Source organism: Perca fluviatilis, chromosome 11 (assembly GCF_010015445.1).
Source record: "Perca fluviatilis chromosome 11, GENO_Pfluv_1.0, whole genome shotgun sequence".
NCBI classification, from domain to species: domain Eukaryota; kingdom Metazoa; phylum Chordata; class Actinopteri; order Perciformes; family Percidae; genus Perca; species Perca fluviatilis.
In genome coordinates this window covers 5,703,243-5,718,811 of record NC_053122.1, presented here as the reverse complement: position 1 = coordinate 5,718,811, position 15,569 = coordinate 5,703,243, and the positions used below count along the sequence as shown (strand labels likewise).

The 15,569-nt window shown below is 41.5% G+C and overlaps 1 protein-coding gene across 1 annotated transcript; it reads left to right on the top strand.

Annotated features, from left to right (window-relative positions):
• The first annotated feature begins 594 nt into the window (after positions 1 to 594).
• Positions 595 to 13,208, top strand: znf622 (zinc finger protein 622). Its single transcript, XM_039815113.1, has 7 exons — positions 595 to 726; positions 4,243 to 4,816; positions 5,867 to 6,154; positions 6,337 to 6,499; positions 7,703 to 7,818; positions 8,140 to 8,283; positions 11,929 to 13,208. Exons 2-7 carry the CDS (start codon positions 4,249 to 4,251, stop codon positions 12,054 to 12,056), a joined length of 1,407 nt encoding a protein of 468 aa, XP_039671047.1. The 5' UTR covers positions 595 to 726; positions 4,243 to 4,248; the 3' UTR covers positions 12,057 to 13,208.
• The last annotated feature ends 2,361 nt before the right edge of the window (positions 13,209 to 15,569 follow it).

The window sequence follows — 15,569 nt, the reverse complement described above, 5'->3', positions numbered from 1 at the left end:
ACTAGGTTTCGACCCAGTGGGGATTTTAGACCCTTTTTAGGGGGGCTCAAGCCCTAAATTTCATCTCAGCCCCTCTAAAAATTATAATAATAAAAAAAGTAATTAAAAAAAAAAATCCATTTTATAGCTTCAAGTGAGAGTTTGCGAACTTGTCTGTTAGTGACAGAGGACAAACAATTACAGGTTCAAAGAAACAGGTTTAATAACCTGTGTCTCTGTCGCCAATGCTTTTCACCTGTAACCCAGCCAAAGAAAGTTTTATTTTTGATAAATTTATTGTTTACACCTCCTTATCATTTCATTTGATTCTGGTAGTCCATGAAGGAGCTTTCTTCGTTTTTTCATAGGCTATGTTCAATATTTTGCATTTATTCTCTGTTATAATAATAAATACATATATTCATTGTTATCCAGTGAAATTGCTGATTTAGCAGGGGGGGTTACCGTTTTTGCAAGGCACTGTATCTGTGTCACATTCTCATTAGGGGCTGAGCCCCCCCTAAAAGTCTGATCCTAGAATCGCCCTTACTCCGCAGCAGCAGGGGGCGGTAATGCGCCGGAACAGCTGGTTACCAGCCGCCAAAAAAAACGTCACGAAGACGAAGAAGTTCACCAGGAAGTGACCCTCGTGTTGTGGTGTAAGCTAAAGGGAGACAGGAGCACACTTACACACAGAAAAGAGATTAAAAGTACTATTTTTTCCAACGGAGACAGTTTACTGAATAAGTAAGTAAACATTTGACGTTCGTTACTTCCTCCTGTCGTTGTCGCGAGCGTTATGAACGTCTATCTTTTAGCTGTTGTTGCGATGTTTACACTAACATGCTGCTTGCTAGCCGATGTTAGCATAGTTCGTCTCAGACTGGCGCAGCACCACAATTCAACTGTTATAACGTTCTTAAAATATAAAAGGATGTGTGAAACATTGATATATTTGCCTGTATGAAGAAACCTAATTAAGGTTGACTGCAGAGAGGTGATAGTGTAATATTTAATTATTAAATATTTAATAATTTTTACGTATTATCAATACAGCCTAGCTGTTTAAAATATTACATTACTTGTACATTATATTGTTTTTGAGGAGTGCAAACTCGATATTCCTATGAGACAAATTACAGAGGAATTACAAAATGTTTTTTTAAACAAAGTTTGGGAAAACAACCCAGAGTTTTTATTTATTCAAGAAGGGACAATGCACGTCCATCAAAAACTAGCACCTGTAAATGTGCCAGATTTAGCTAAACAGGCTAATTTACATCTGCAGTCCCGGGCAGGCTGAAGAAAACATACAAGAGCAAATTAACACATTTAAACACTGATACATAAACACAGATAAAATAGGGCTGGGGCGATATGGACCAAAAGTCATATCCCGTTATATTTGGCTGAATATCGATATATCATATATCCCGATATTTTTTCCGCGAATTGAGAGCAAATGTTCAGTCAAAGCCCAAATCAAATATGACATGTCACAAGTAGTTTCATAGAAACAGTTGCAAAATCAAATAAAAAATAAACCGTTTCTTCACCTGGTTCATGATTAAATGCTCAGCTGTTCAAATAACAATAAAATGTAAACCTAAATACTGTATAACAGGAGTAACTTTTTGAAATCAAAGCTCCATAGGCTATTTGTGATTTCGTTCCAAAGGTCAATTAAGCTTTTGATATTAATATAATCTACTTTGTTCAAAATGTAATGCCTCATGCCTGTAAGCCTAGGGTTATAGTCCCATTCTTCCACTTGATACTGCTTCCACTTAAGTAAACTAAAAGAGACTATCGACTTACAAAACAAAGAAACTAATTAATGTGTTAATACAAAGAATATTTATTATGATCGGTTCACAGATCTGAGTTCAAACGGAAACTTCACCCTTCTGAACTAAGAGTTTCTGCTTCAAGGTGAAGTTTAAACAGACTGAAATGTCCAGGCTCATTCCTCCACTATTTATTTCTGTATTTAGGCTGTTACATGTAATTTTAACGGGCACTGAGCTCCAGATCCTGCAGCCGCAGACGGTCGCTGCCCCGGCTGTAGCCTTCCTCTCTCAACCGCCTGCACGGGAAAACTTAGTGGAACTTTCCACCGAGCATCGACATTACGTTCGGTCCCTGGACTACTGTAAGATCCTACCGATCACCACTCTGTCTTTGGCTGGTCCGATCTGGATCAGCGGGACCGCGCAGCAGCGAGGCAAAGCTGTGTTTTGCCCGGAAGAGACGCTATGGGCCCGCCACGGGCTTCTCCGCCTCCTGCGCACCGGAGCTCAGATTGCTGGTTCAAGGCATATATAATCATAAAACACATTGTCACCTGTTAAATGTTATCCATTGCGGTTTGTTCTTTTCATTTCCTCTATCGAACATAATTAAGCAGTACAAAAGTCCGGCATCTTTAGCGTTGATCTGAATGTTCGGACCCCTGTTCCAAGATGGCGGGCGGGTTTTGACGTATGTTTAGAACCTCACGGGCATATATCTATGGGAGCAAGGATCACATTTGAACTATATCGATATATGCGATATGGTCTAATTCCATATCTCATTTAAAAATATATCGATATATTTGTTTATATCGATATCGCGCCCAGATAAAAGCACATAGGCAAAAACTAGGGGTGGTACGGTTCACAAAACACACTGTTCGGTTCGTATCACGGTTTTAGGGTCACGGTTTTCGGTTCTGTATGGCTATTGTTGTTGTTTTTCTTTTAATCTTTAACACTCCAGAAATATACTTATGCATATTATATATAAAAATGTTCCCACACACCAGACTTATATGACGCTGGCGCAGCCTTCCTTATCTCTCCCACTTGCCATTCATACACGTGACGTGACCTGCAGCACTGCCCACTCCACCGTTCTCTTAATACATCCATGCACTCCACTTGAGGAGCGGTCGGCTCGGCGCCTTCAAAATCTGACAAATCTTTCAGACTGACCATTGTTGATCTGAACTGAAGACAGATTCAGCAACTGCACGGCCTATTTCTCGCTTAAAATGTTTTTTTGTTTTTGTTAGAAACACGTTTCGGTGAACTATTTTCGTAAAATACGAGATCGTATTCTGAACGAGCCGCCGTTAGTCTGTTTTGAAATTCGAGCGCAGCCAGACCCACGTGACGCATTCGTCCAATCAGCTGTCGAAAGTGGGCACTACGGCAGTAAGCGGTTAGTGCACATTAACAGTGTACTGACGAACCGTGCGACCCACAGACGCTCCAAACCGAGACAAGCGAACCGAGTGCTTCGGATGTTTTTTCATGAACCGTACCACCCATATCATACGGACATTGATATATGAGACTAGATATCGACTTTAATTTTGGATATTGTAATATCGTGATATGACACATGTTGTCTTTTCATAGTTTTACAGGCTGCATTACAGTAAAGTGATATTTTCTGAACTTACCAGACTTACTAGCTGTTCAGTTTGTTTTGCTTTTATCCCCTTAATCATTGTATCCATATTATTGGTGATTATTTATCTAAAATCTCATTGTGTAAATATTTTGTGAAAGCACCCATACCAACAATATCGCGGCAGTATCGACACCAAATGTATTAGGTCTAAAATATCGTGATATTTGATTTTCTCCACAACGCCCAGCCCTTAGAGGGTTTCACGTGGTAAATTTGATAAGAACTCAGAGACAAATTTGTTGTTAATTTGACTCCCCCTACCTCTAGACCATGATGACATTATTTTATCATGCCTTTATCAAATCCATCATATCTTTCTCCTTAGTGTCATTTCATCTAAATCAAATTGTAAGATGGTCAAGTAAGCTGACTGGTGAGTCCCAGCTGCACCCCACATGCTTGTATGCTAAACAACTACAGGGGATAGCTACGGCCATCTTAGAAGATAGCCTCCACCCTTTGATTAGGGAATTCCAGTATCGCCCGTCTGGACGGAGGCTACTAGTCCCTGGTTGTAGAACTACAAGATTTAAAAAACGTTTTGTCCCAGCGGCAATCACTCTGTTGAACAAACTGTAGAATTACTTGCACACAATGCACAAGCACCTTGGTCATGTACTAGTTGTAGAATTTCTGCATATAACTCCACAAGTCAGTGTTCTACTGTCTGTTTTATATGTTTTAATGTTTTGTGTGTTGCATGTTATGTGGTGGTCTACAAAGTTTTAAGAATGTCCTGCCTCTTAGACTGTAAACCTAGTTTACCTAAGGGTACCAATAAAGTAACCTGAACCTTACCTTCAGGTTGCCATGGCCTCCTACACCTGCATCAGCTGCAGAGTGGCTTTCACAGATGGCGAGGTGCAGCGAGCGCACTACAAAACCGACTGGCACCGCTACAACCTGAAGCGCAAGGTCGCCGACATGCCACCGGTCACCGCCGAGAACTTCCAGGAGCGCGTCCTGGCCCAGCGGACGGCCGCCGAACAGCAGCTGAGCGACGCGGCAGCCACCGAGGGCTGCGCCGTCTGCAACAAGAAGTTCTCCAGCGCCAACGCCTACCAGAACCACCTGCAGTCACACAAGCACCAGCAGGCCGAGAAGCAGGCCCTGCTGGCCGCCCAGAGGAAAGTAGAGATGATGAACGAGAAGAATCTGGAGAAAGGGCTCGGGGACGAGAAGGTGGATCACGATGCCAAGAACGAGGCCCTGCAGCAGGCCCTGAAGGAGCAGCAGAGGCCCAGCCCGGCCAAGCAAGGCTCATCAGAAGGAGTGACGAGGAAGAGGGCGGAGAAGCTGGAGAAACCTCCCAGGCTGATGTGGCTGGAGGAGCAAGCCAAGAGGCGAGAGGGAGAAGATGGAGCCACAGCTGTGGAAGGTAAGAGGGAGAAATAAAACCATCATAGACATCACTGAATAGACTTTTTAAAACCACAGTCTGTTTATAAAGGAACACGCTGACTTATTGGGACTTTGTCTTATTCCCCGTATCCCCCAGAGTTAGATAACTCCACACATACCCTTCTCATCTCCGTGTGTGTCGTAACTCTGTCTGACGCCCCGACCGCTAGCCTAGTTTAGCACAGATCCTGGAGGTAACCGGCTCTATCTAGCCTACGGCTCCAAATAAGTGACAAAATAACACCAACATTTTCCTATTTACATGTTGTGATTTGTATAGTCACAGCGGCTCCAAATAACAAGGTCACATGAGACACAGCCATCTTCTAACCGTATACATACTGGGAACTATATTCTCAGAAGGCGAAGCACTGCTACTTCTGCTACTTGGGCGGATTGATTTGCTTGCAGCACCCGAGAAGCCCAGCAAATCACTCCGCACTCACACATCGCACACATCGCACTCTGTTTTTTTTTCATGGTCGAGGGAAAGACAACACAAGGGTTAACTATAGTTGCTTGGAATCATACAGTTATATAACAGAATTTAATATGCTAACATTGAATTATTGCCCTGCTGTAAAGTTGTTTTTGCAGTTGTCTGTAACATTTTCTCAGAGTAACAACAACTTGCCTTTTTCTCTGCCTCCCTCAATAACTGTTTTTAATGTAATTAAGTTGTTAGAGACTTAGAGATTAATTAGAGTAAATAAACTTCCATCAGTTGCAAATTCAAGGTACAACATGTCAGGTAGTTTTTAAGGCTGTAACGATTGTCTTAATTGTCGAATGTTGATTAATTTGTAGATTACTTTTCTTGATTAATCGATTACTTGTTTGCTCATTTAAATGTCAGAAAATAATGAAAAAGCTTACTGTCATACCAGTCCAACCAGAAAATATTCACATTTAAGACGCTGTAATCAGAGAAAATGTAAGTTTTAGTTAGTTTAGGATCTTTTATTAGTTTTTTTTTTGTGTGTGTTTTAAAAACTGACACCATGTTCCAATCATACCAATCTTCCAGAAGAGTGGGAGGACGTTCAGGAAGAGGAGGAAGATGACGATGAGATGGAGGAGGAGGAGGAGGAGGATGAAGAGGAGACGATGGATCAAGAGGAGGGAGACTCGGCCGCTGCGTCTGACCCCCGACCCCCTGCTCTGCCGGGCTCCATCCCCGTCACCGACTGCCTGTTCTGCTCCCACCACTCCAAGTCGCTCATGAAGAACATCGGCCACATGACCAAAGTCCACAGCTTCTTCATCCCCGACGTGGAGTTCCTCGTCGACATTAAGGGCCTCGTCCGATACCTCGGTGAGTGTTTGGGCTGTCATTTTTTTAAACGATTCCAAGTAGGAATCGGTTCTCAATGCCCAGTCGTGAACTGCAGGTGGCGTTGAGGCAGATAATAGAGAACAGAGGTCAGCACTCTTGATGTGTCGATTCTCAATCCACTCAACCCCAGCCGTACGTTGTTTTGTTTTTTTGTGTTACAGGAGAGAAAGTCGGTGCTGGAAACGTGTGTTTATGGTGTAACGAGAAAGGCCGCTCGTTCTACTCGACAGAAGCGGTACAGAGTCACATGACAGACAAAAGCCATTGTAAACTCTTCACAGACGGCGACGCTGCCCTGGAGTTTGCAGACTTCTACGACTTCAGGTAATGAAGTAATTCACGTTTAAAGGTGCTCTAAGCGATGTTGGGTGACGCCACTTCTTGTTGATGTTCGAAGTGTCGTCAAACAAAACGGAGGCTAGGCTTGTTGTCGTTAGCCAGGGCAGCTCTCCTCTAGCTAACTTCCCTCTTCACGCTTCTCTCTCCTCCACTCCCCACACCCCCCTCCACAACGCGTAGCTCCTATGGCGCCATTTTGATGCTAACTAGCTATCACCCGCCGTTAGCATTCCACTGACTGACATTAATTTTGACATCACTTTGACAGCGAATAACTTTACATCTGAATTGTTTAAAGACTCTATTTGTCCGTTGTTTTTTTCTAAAGAAACACGACAATGTATAAAAGGCTCCATTACCTTGTACCTCACGTTATGGCTCCGTAGCAGACGCTTTTATAACAATAGGCTAACGATTGTGTCATAACCACGAGAGTTACTGTCGCATAGTAGAGGAATTACCGTATAGTACAGGAGAAGCTCACAGGCAGTTTGGACTTACATTAGCTGTTTAAGTTTAATTACTAATGTTAACTAGCATGTTAGTGATCAGTAATTAGCCTGTGCCTATGTTATCTCCTTACATATACCTACGCTCTCCGTCTCTGTAAGATTGGGAAGGATGAGATTTCTCTCGGCACAGCTACCAGAAGACTTCACACTTTCAGACAGGTTGCTCACGTCACATCTATGTCTGCAAGCTCAGTTGGAGGCTGCTCAGTAACGCTCAGCCAGCACCGGGAAAGTGCTTCTAATATCCTTCACTGGTCTCCGTCCAGAGCAACGAGATCTGTTGGTCCATTTATTTTACTGTCTACTTGTCGGCAGGAACACGGTTTGTTTGGTGGTGCAGGTTGGCGCAGTTTGTTGTTGTTGTTGGCGTTTGTGGAGCCTGGGCTGTCTACAGAGACCGTGTTATTTTTTTTATTTTTTACAGTGTGTTCAGGGGACAGGCAGCTAGCAGATAATGAGGAGATGTTTTCTGTATGTGACAAAAGATGTTGTAGCCTAAAAAACGCGTGACATCGCTTAGAGCACCTTTTAACAACCTGTGATGTATTTAACTGCGTCGGGTTATATTAAAGTCCAGTGGTAATGTAGGTGAAGTTTATCTAAACGCATAAGAAAGTCATTTATGCTGCATCTTTGTCATCTGAGTCACACTTTTTGTGTTATGTTTTGCGAACAGGAGCAGCTACCCAGACAGGAAGGAGGGAGAAGATGCTGAAATGGCCGAAGAGGAGCTGCCTGATGACAAAAACCTGGAGTACGACGACGAAACGCTGGAGCTGACTCTACCTTCAGGTGAGTTAAATTAGTTTTTACAATCGGTAAAGGTCAATTGTGGAACATAATTGAAAGTAAAGAATACGTGGCTCCTGTAAAGGTCTTTATAAAAAAAAAAAAATCATGAAAAATAAAGTTTCTAATGTGTGGGTGAAAACAAGCAATGAGAATTTGTGAGGGAAATCTTTCACCATATTATATTTTTTATTAACTAAACAAATATTAGATGTACGGATCATGAAATTAGTCAAAATGGTAGTTTGTAGACATTAAATTGTGAATTTAGGTTGGCTTTATTGTTTTATGTTCATACAGTAACAGAATGCAATGTCTCTTCAGGTGCTACGATCGGCCACCGCTCCCTCATGAGGTACTACAAACAGCGGTTCGGCGCTCAGAGAGCGGTCGTGCTCACCCACAATAAGAACGCTGTGGGCCGAGTCCTGCGGCAGTACAAAGCTCTGGGCTGGGGCGGAGACGCAGGTAAGAGTCAACCAGGAACGCATAACATCAGAATCATTTCCTTGGTGTCATTTGGTTCATATTCAACAGTTTAATGAGAGATAAAGGGAGGAGTTGTTTTGGACCAGTCTGACAGTTCACCTGAACATTCAAACCAAATTCTTTATTTTTCCTTTCCTCTTAGTTGTCTCATTTACTAAGCTGGGCCGCCATTCAACCTGTATTTTACTCAGTTTCTTATTTTACTCAGTTGTGCAGCACTTTTCAGCTCTTTACATGCATGTTATACTATACTACCACCACAAACAGAAATAGTATTACCAAGCCAGGGATGAACTTTAATGTTCAAACCAAATAAAATATTCAAGTAGGTCAAGGAGAGAAAGAAATCTATTATGAGCAGTTTTAAAATTATAAATCTTAAGAGGGGATTTACATCTTTTAAGTAAATGCTATAAGTCTAAAAATAATGAGTCTTAACAAGTGATTTTAAAGTGCTCATATTATGCTTTTTGGGCTTTTCCCCTTTATTGTGTTGTATATTTTTTTGTGTGCATGTTATAGGTTTACAAAGTGAAAAAGCCCAAAGTCCCCCCCCCCCCAAAGGGACTTACCATCTCCAACAGAAAACACTGTTCACCAACTGCTCCAAACAGCTCTGTTGTAGTCCAGCCTTTACTTCAGAGACAGACGTTATAATGCTCGCCTAGCTGCTAGCATGGCACGCCCTCATACTCTGCTTCTGACTGGCTAGTAGTCCTTACCTAGGTACTGTCAGGAACCCTCATACTCTGCTTCTGACTGGCTAGTAGTCCTTACCTAGGTACTGTCGGACGCCCTCATACTCTGCTTCTGACTGGCTAGTAGTCCTTACCTAGGTACTGTCAGGACCCCCTCATACTCTGCTTCTGATGGCTAGTAGTCTTACCTAGTACTTGGCATGCTCGTACTCTCCGCTAGTGCTTACCTGGTACTGTCAGGGCACCCCATCTCTGCTTCTGACTGGCTAGTAGTCCTTACCTAGGTACTGTCAGGGCACACCCTCATACTCTGCTTCTGACTGGCTAGTAGTCCTTACCTAGGTACTGTCAGGGCACACCCTTACTCTGCTTCTGACTGGCTAGTAGTCCCCACATTTCAGCACCGGTTACATCGCAGGACCCTCCGCTTCTGCTGGCTAGTAGTCTTACCTAGTACTGTCAGGCCTCATACTCTGCTCCTGACTGGCTAGTATCTACCTGTACTGTCACCCCCTCTTCTCTTCTAGTTCTAGGTCTGTCATCGGTACTGAGCTGTCTCAACAAAGATGGAACAGAAGTGAGATGTCTCACTCTGTAGCTAAAACAGAGAGCTCAACACACAGGGTGAAAAGAGGAGCTGCAGCAATGTGCAGTGTAACAAAAATATGGTGTTTTTTGAAAATTAAACCATGTTAACCTATTGTGATATAACCTCTAAATACAATTATGAACCTGAAAATGAGCATAATATGAGCACTTTAAATATTTTAAGTAAATGTGCTTACTTACAGAATCAGAGTCAAACTTTATTGGCCAATACGTTGACTTATACATGGAATTTGACTCTGCGTAACTTAACTATAACCATGTGGAGATTGTTCATGGCTAAGGTGGAAATAATACAAAGCCAATAGGGTTATTTGTACTCTGCATTTGATGCATTAAGCATTCTTTATACCTAACACATATTATCGGGGGTGGGAGGAAGGAAAAACTGAAAGGGGAAAAAAAATCCTCACTGGTGGGTTTCAAACTCAGTGAGGTGAAAGAGTTGACAGCTCTCAGGACACACACACAGCCCGACTTTATTGCTATGGGGATTATCAAATACGCTCTTTCATCCTCATTTAAATTCAAATGTATTCCCTCTGTATTTATTTTGAGGTGTAACTAGAGTGCAGGTTCCCACAGATAAAGGAGGATTTCTCCGTATTAACTGTGTTCTCGCTTTGAGATGATGCTGCAGAAGAATGTAGCAATGAATATTGTTTCCACACAAATATGTATATGAGGCAACTGTAATGTGAAGTGTACTTACCTGAACAGGCTTAGTTTTACCAGAAAGGAAGCTGCACGAAAAGACAAGGCTGTAGAAATCTCTTTAAATGGAACTTAACTGGAGTTATTGTATTCAAAAAAGAAAGAAGGGGGTCCATTTAGGGACGTGCATTGCAAATTAGCTTAGGCTATAAATACTGTGGTGTTTGGCATAGGTCTATGCTACATACTTGTCCTTATACAAATAAACATGAATTGCAAATTACTTTCGGTGCCGAGTTGCATTTTCCTCAGTTCATGAGATTCTGAGCCTCCAGTGTTGCCTTATCCCAGTTTTGATTTATTGTGTTTACTTATAGGACTTTGGGGAATCTCTTATCACTTCTTGGGAAGTCTGACTCTTGTAGTCGGCTCTTTTCGTGTGGGTGTTTGGGAAATCTCTTAACACTTCTTGGGAAGTCTGACTCTTGTAGTCGGCTCTTTTCGTGTGGGTGTTTGGGGAATCTCTTATCACTTCTTGGGAAGTCTGACTCTTGTAGTCGGCTCTTTTCGGGGGTGTGTGTGGTGGAGAAGGCATGTTGTTTTTTTTTTTTGTTTTTTTTTCACTTAAAGTTTATTGATTTGAGCTATTTCCGTTTATCGGTTCCACAAGCTTCCTCATTCAGCCTTTTTATTTATTTCCTGTGTGGTAGAGTAAGGCATTATCACCGTCAGGGTGAGTGTGTACCCTCCCATGCTTTACATCGGATTAGTTACTTAGATAAACGGTCTTCACTGTAGGAAAAAAGGCCCACATATTTTATTTATGTCAGGTGTTTCTGCAGTGGCTGGCAGCAGGAAGTAGAGCTCTGTTCAGGCACAATGTCATGTTAAAGTCATAGCACTAGTGATCACTTATACAGAGCTTTAAACACAACACAGTTCCTGCAACGTGCTTTACACTACAGAGAGGAAAAGGGAAAGAAGAGGCAGAGTTATAAAAAAAATAAAAAAATCATCTTCATGCTAATGCAAACCGAGACAACAAACTCCTACAGAGAGACATTGAAAACATATGGCTCAGAAGAAACCTATTAAAACTAGGGCTGCACCATATGAGGAAAATATGTAAGTGCGATTATTTTGACCGATATTGCTATGAGGGAATGATCCTTTTTGTATCATTTTCATAAAAAAATATGAAAATTGAAAAGTTAAAATGATCATAGTGTGCTTTATGTGAGGAGCTGTACCAAACAATTGTGTTGAACACGATTGGGAGGCTGGGACGTCTCTGCAGCACCACAATACTTCATTCAGAATAGTGTGACACATATTTTTGGCTCCCTTCTCTGTTTCCTGGAGTTGGTCCAAAACATCCTGGAAACTAAACATTTTTAGCCATGTTTGATCCAGACTGAAATATTAAAATTGTGATTAACTGTGCAGCCCTAATTAAAAGGCAATACAGGATGAATTCTTTAGTTTTGGGCCAACGATTGAGAAAGCCCTGTCCCCAAAACACTCGGTGCTGCTGTGTCCAGTGCACAGTGAGCGGTGTAGAAAGAACTCCTCCCCCTTGTTTTGTTTGCTTTTCCCCCCCACCCCCGTAATAACTGAGGAAACTGCTCCTGAACAACATTGTCCCCTCTCTCTCTCTTTCTCTCAGGCTCCCTCTACCAGAAACAGAAAGACATGCAGTACGTACAGATGATGAAGTCAAAATGGATGCTGAAGCTCGGCATGAGCAACAACGCCACCAAGCAGAAGCACTTCAGAGCCCAAGTGATGTTCTAAACTGGGACCGGAGGGAACTGAACGTCAACGAAATGTGACGTGGACTTTCAAATTTAAGCTCTTTTGCTACAAGACTTTCAGTACAGCTGCGAGAATGGCGGTTCCTTGGCACAGCGGCGGAAAGAAAAATCAAACGTGACGATCACGTCACGTCAGCAGTGCTATTGTGTTTGAAGGAAACGCAGCCGTGTTGATGTGAGGTTTAAAAACGATAGCAAAAACCTTGATGTGGAGAAACCTTTACCTACTTCTTGGAATTCTCACATGAACTTCCAACTCTGTTGTCTCTGTAAAGCTGTGTGGAAAGTGTACGTCGTCTGTAAATCTGCTTGAGAATGACGCGGAGGCTCAAGGAGAGGAGATCAAGAGCATGAATCACATTTATAAAATTATTTTGAAACCGTTAAAATCAAGTCAAAGCTAAAGTAGATCAGTATTAAGGAGGTGATTTAACTATTTGCGTTTTGTAGGGCTGTCCTCGATTTTAAAGAAGTTCTTATTCGACTTTAAAAATGAGTTTCTCCACAAAGAATCAAGCAAGAGCACAACATTTCTTGGAAATAACGCATTCAGCATGAACACAGCATAAAACATTACTAATTGACTAAAGAAATCTTAGCAGACTAAGACCACAATGGCTAGGATTGGGCATCGAGAACCGGTTCCAACTTGGAATCGTTCCAAAAATTACGATTCCAATGGAATCGCTTCTTTATTGGAATCATTTGGAAAATTAGTTTTTTTCTATTGGCGAGGTCGCTTATTGTGTTGCAGCCGCAGAGCACAGTAAGCGGTGCTCTAAAGTGTGGCTGAAAAAGCTGTAAATCACCATTGAATAAAAATGTCCTTAAGCCTGTGATCCCGTTTCAACTCCACCACTCAAAGAATCGGAATAGAGAATCAATAAGAACCGGAATCAGAAGGAAGAATCAGAATTGGAATCAGAATTGGAACTAGAATTGTTAAGATTAAAATGATGCCCAACCCCAAAAACAGCTGATTTGTCGACTAAGAGGGGGCAGCCCTACTATTTTGGACTCCGTCAGTTACGTTACACATTTTATTTTCAAACTTAACGACCAGATTAAAAATGTAAGATTCAATGTCCAACCAACATCCAACCAAATAAATGTGTTTCATATTTATTGGAAACATGGCAGTCTTCCTTTTTAATAACTTTTTTTACTCATTGTTTTCAGGTAGAAAGAAGAACATGATTTAGTGCTAAAACTCTCCAGCTATAATCAAATCTTATTTGCTCTTTGTTTATTGTTCAAATATCGGCAGGATTCACTGCAGACCGTTTGTTAACATGACTGGAAGAGTACAGCCACACTAGCTGTACTGTGAGCCGGTAATTCTCTATTCACAAGAGAAACATTTCCCCCGAGGTTGGCGCCTGAAGAAAGCCATGTTATGTTCTGGCTGTATATATTGGTATGGTCTTTATTTCACCCGAAGTTTGGCTCATCACATACATCAGTCGTCAGCATATACTGTGTGTTTGTTGATAAATAACAAAAGCTTACAGTAAAGAAATGAGGTCTTTGAGAAACGGTGTCTTCGTTACATAGTTTTTCCACCAGCGAGTGCTGTCAAGTTTATTATTCAGTATAATGTCTCTCTTAACAAACCTAGGGCAATCAGACTTTTTAAACTGTCAAATATTGGATCAGTATTGACCCTAAAAAGGTGCAGTACATTTGTTGGCACCAGAGTATTAGAATGAATATATACCTACAGATAGCATGTTTAAATGTTAATTAACTGCATGACAACATACTAAAGTTTAGTATGTAATTTTCAGCACATTAGCTTGTTAGCTAGCATCATGTCAACGTGTTCTGGCACTTTACAGTTCGTGAAATTGCGTTTCCTACGAGGGCTAAGGAATGTCCCGCCCTACTCTGCCTTACTCTGCCTCTGATTGGCTTACCCTTGTATTCTTACTTGCCCTGGAATTCTTACACTAACCCAACTAACCAAGCTCACTCTTCATTCCTAAACTTAACCAATCAAACCAACAAAGGTAAGGCGTAGCCAATCGGAGGCAGAGTAGGGCGGGACATTTCTTTGCCATCCTAGGAAACACAAATTTGCATACAGTTGGCATGTTTTAAATGTCCAGCTGAGCCTGAAAAGACTTCTGTTGTTGGACGTATCCGGTTATGAATTGAAGTGCCAATATCACGAATAACAAAACTTAAATTAAGTATCACATTGTTATCATATTGTTATGATTTTTCTCTTCTGTCCTTCCTTCATCCATCTGATTGGAAACCACAAAACTGTAACGTTTTCACCCACCTACAGAACTACACCCTAATCTCCTTCACAGTGAGTACTGGAGTACGTTTTACTGGTAATGTGTTTTCACTTTTACGAAGTAAACCTTTAAAAACAGGATTTTTCCACTGTGGGGTTTCCACTTTTATTGAAGTGAAATATTGAATCTTCACCATCCCTGTAGTTCTCTTCAGGTATGTCAGATTTATTTTATTTGTTTATTTATTTTTAATATTTCATCATCTTTATTTTTTTTAATTTTTGACAAAATGCAGTATACAGAGAATCAGGTAAACAGTAACAGCATGAACATCAAGTGTACAAACTTATGAAGATAAAAACAAAAAACATACTAAGCAATACAAACGGTGAAATAACTAATCATTACATAGAAAAAATAAATAAAAAGAGGTAGGCCTACATGAAAACAAAGGTTTCAGGGAAAAAAGCTCTACGGTTTCCACAATTTTAATACTTTTCATGTTATCCAACGATCTTAGATCAGTGACTTCAGTAGAGATTTAAATTCTATGAGAAAATTAAAGATGAATTAGAGAATTTCTGCTTGTAAATATAAAATTTGGCATACAGAATGATGAAATGAATTCGATACTTAAGAGCTCCATTTCCTGAATTATGGTATAAAACAGATGCTATCTTTAAGGTCAAAGGTGTAGACAAAGTTGGTGGGTTCAAAAAAAAGTAAGACTCCAAATCTGTCCAAAATCTTGTGGATATTTCACAATAAAAAAAGGTGATATATTGTTTCAATATTCTGTTTACAAAATGTACAGGAAGAGTCGGTGTCGGGTACGTCAGATTTATCAATGACTCAGCCTCGTGCAGGTGATGTCATCGAAAGCCGATCGGGCCTGGAGCAGGATGCTGACCCACCACTCCGCCTCCTTTAATGAGCTCAGTTACTCCATTTGTTTGTGGTCCTTCACTTTATCTTTTGGCAGGCTGTCCCACTTCCTTTTTTGCAGGCTGCGAGAGTGTTTGTGGCGTGATGGTTTCAGGGCGTCTATGGCACTCTGCCCCGTGCAGTACGCACTGTTTGACAGAGTTGACAGGAAAAACCGAGAAGGGGGGGAGGAGAGGAGGCCCTGCAGACAGGCCGACGGCGAGAAAGAGGCTAATTGATCAGGACAACTTGGGGAGAGAAACAGGGCGGATGGCTGAGAGGCATTAGCACTGTGGAAGTCGTGGGAGGAGGTCATTCCTATA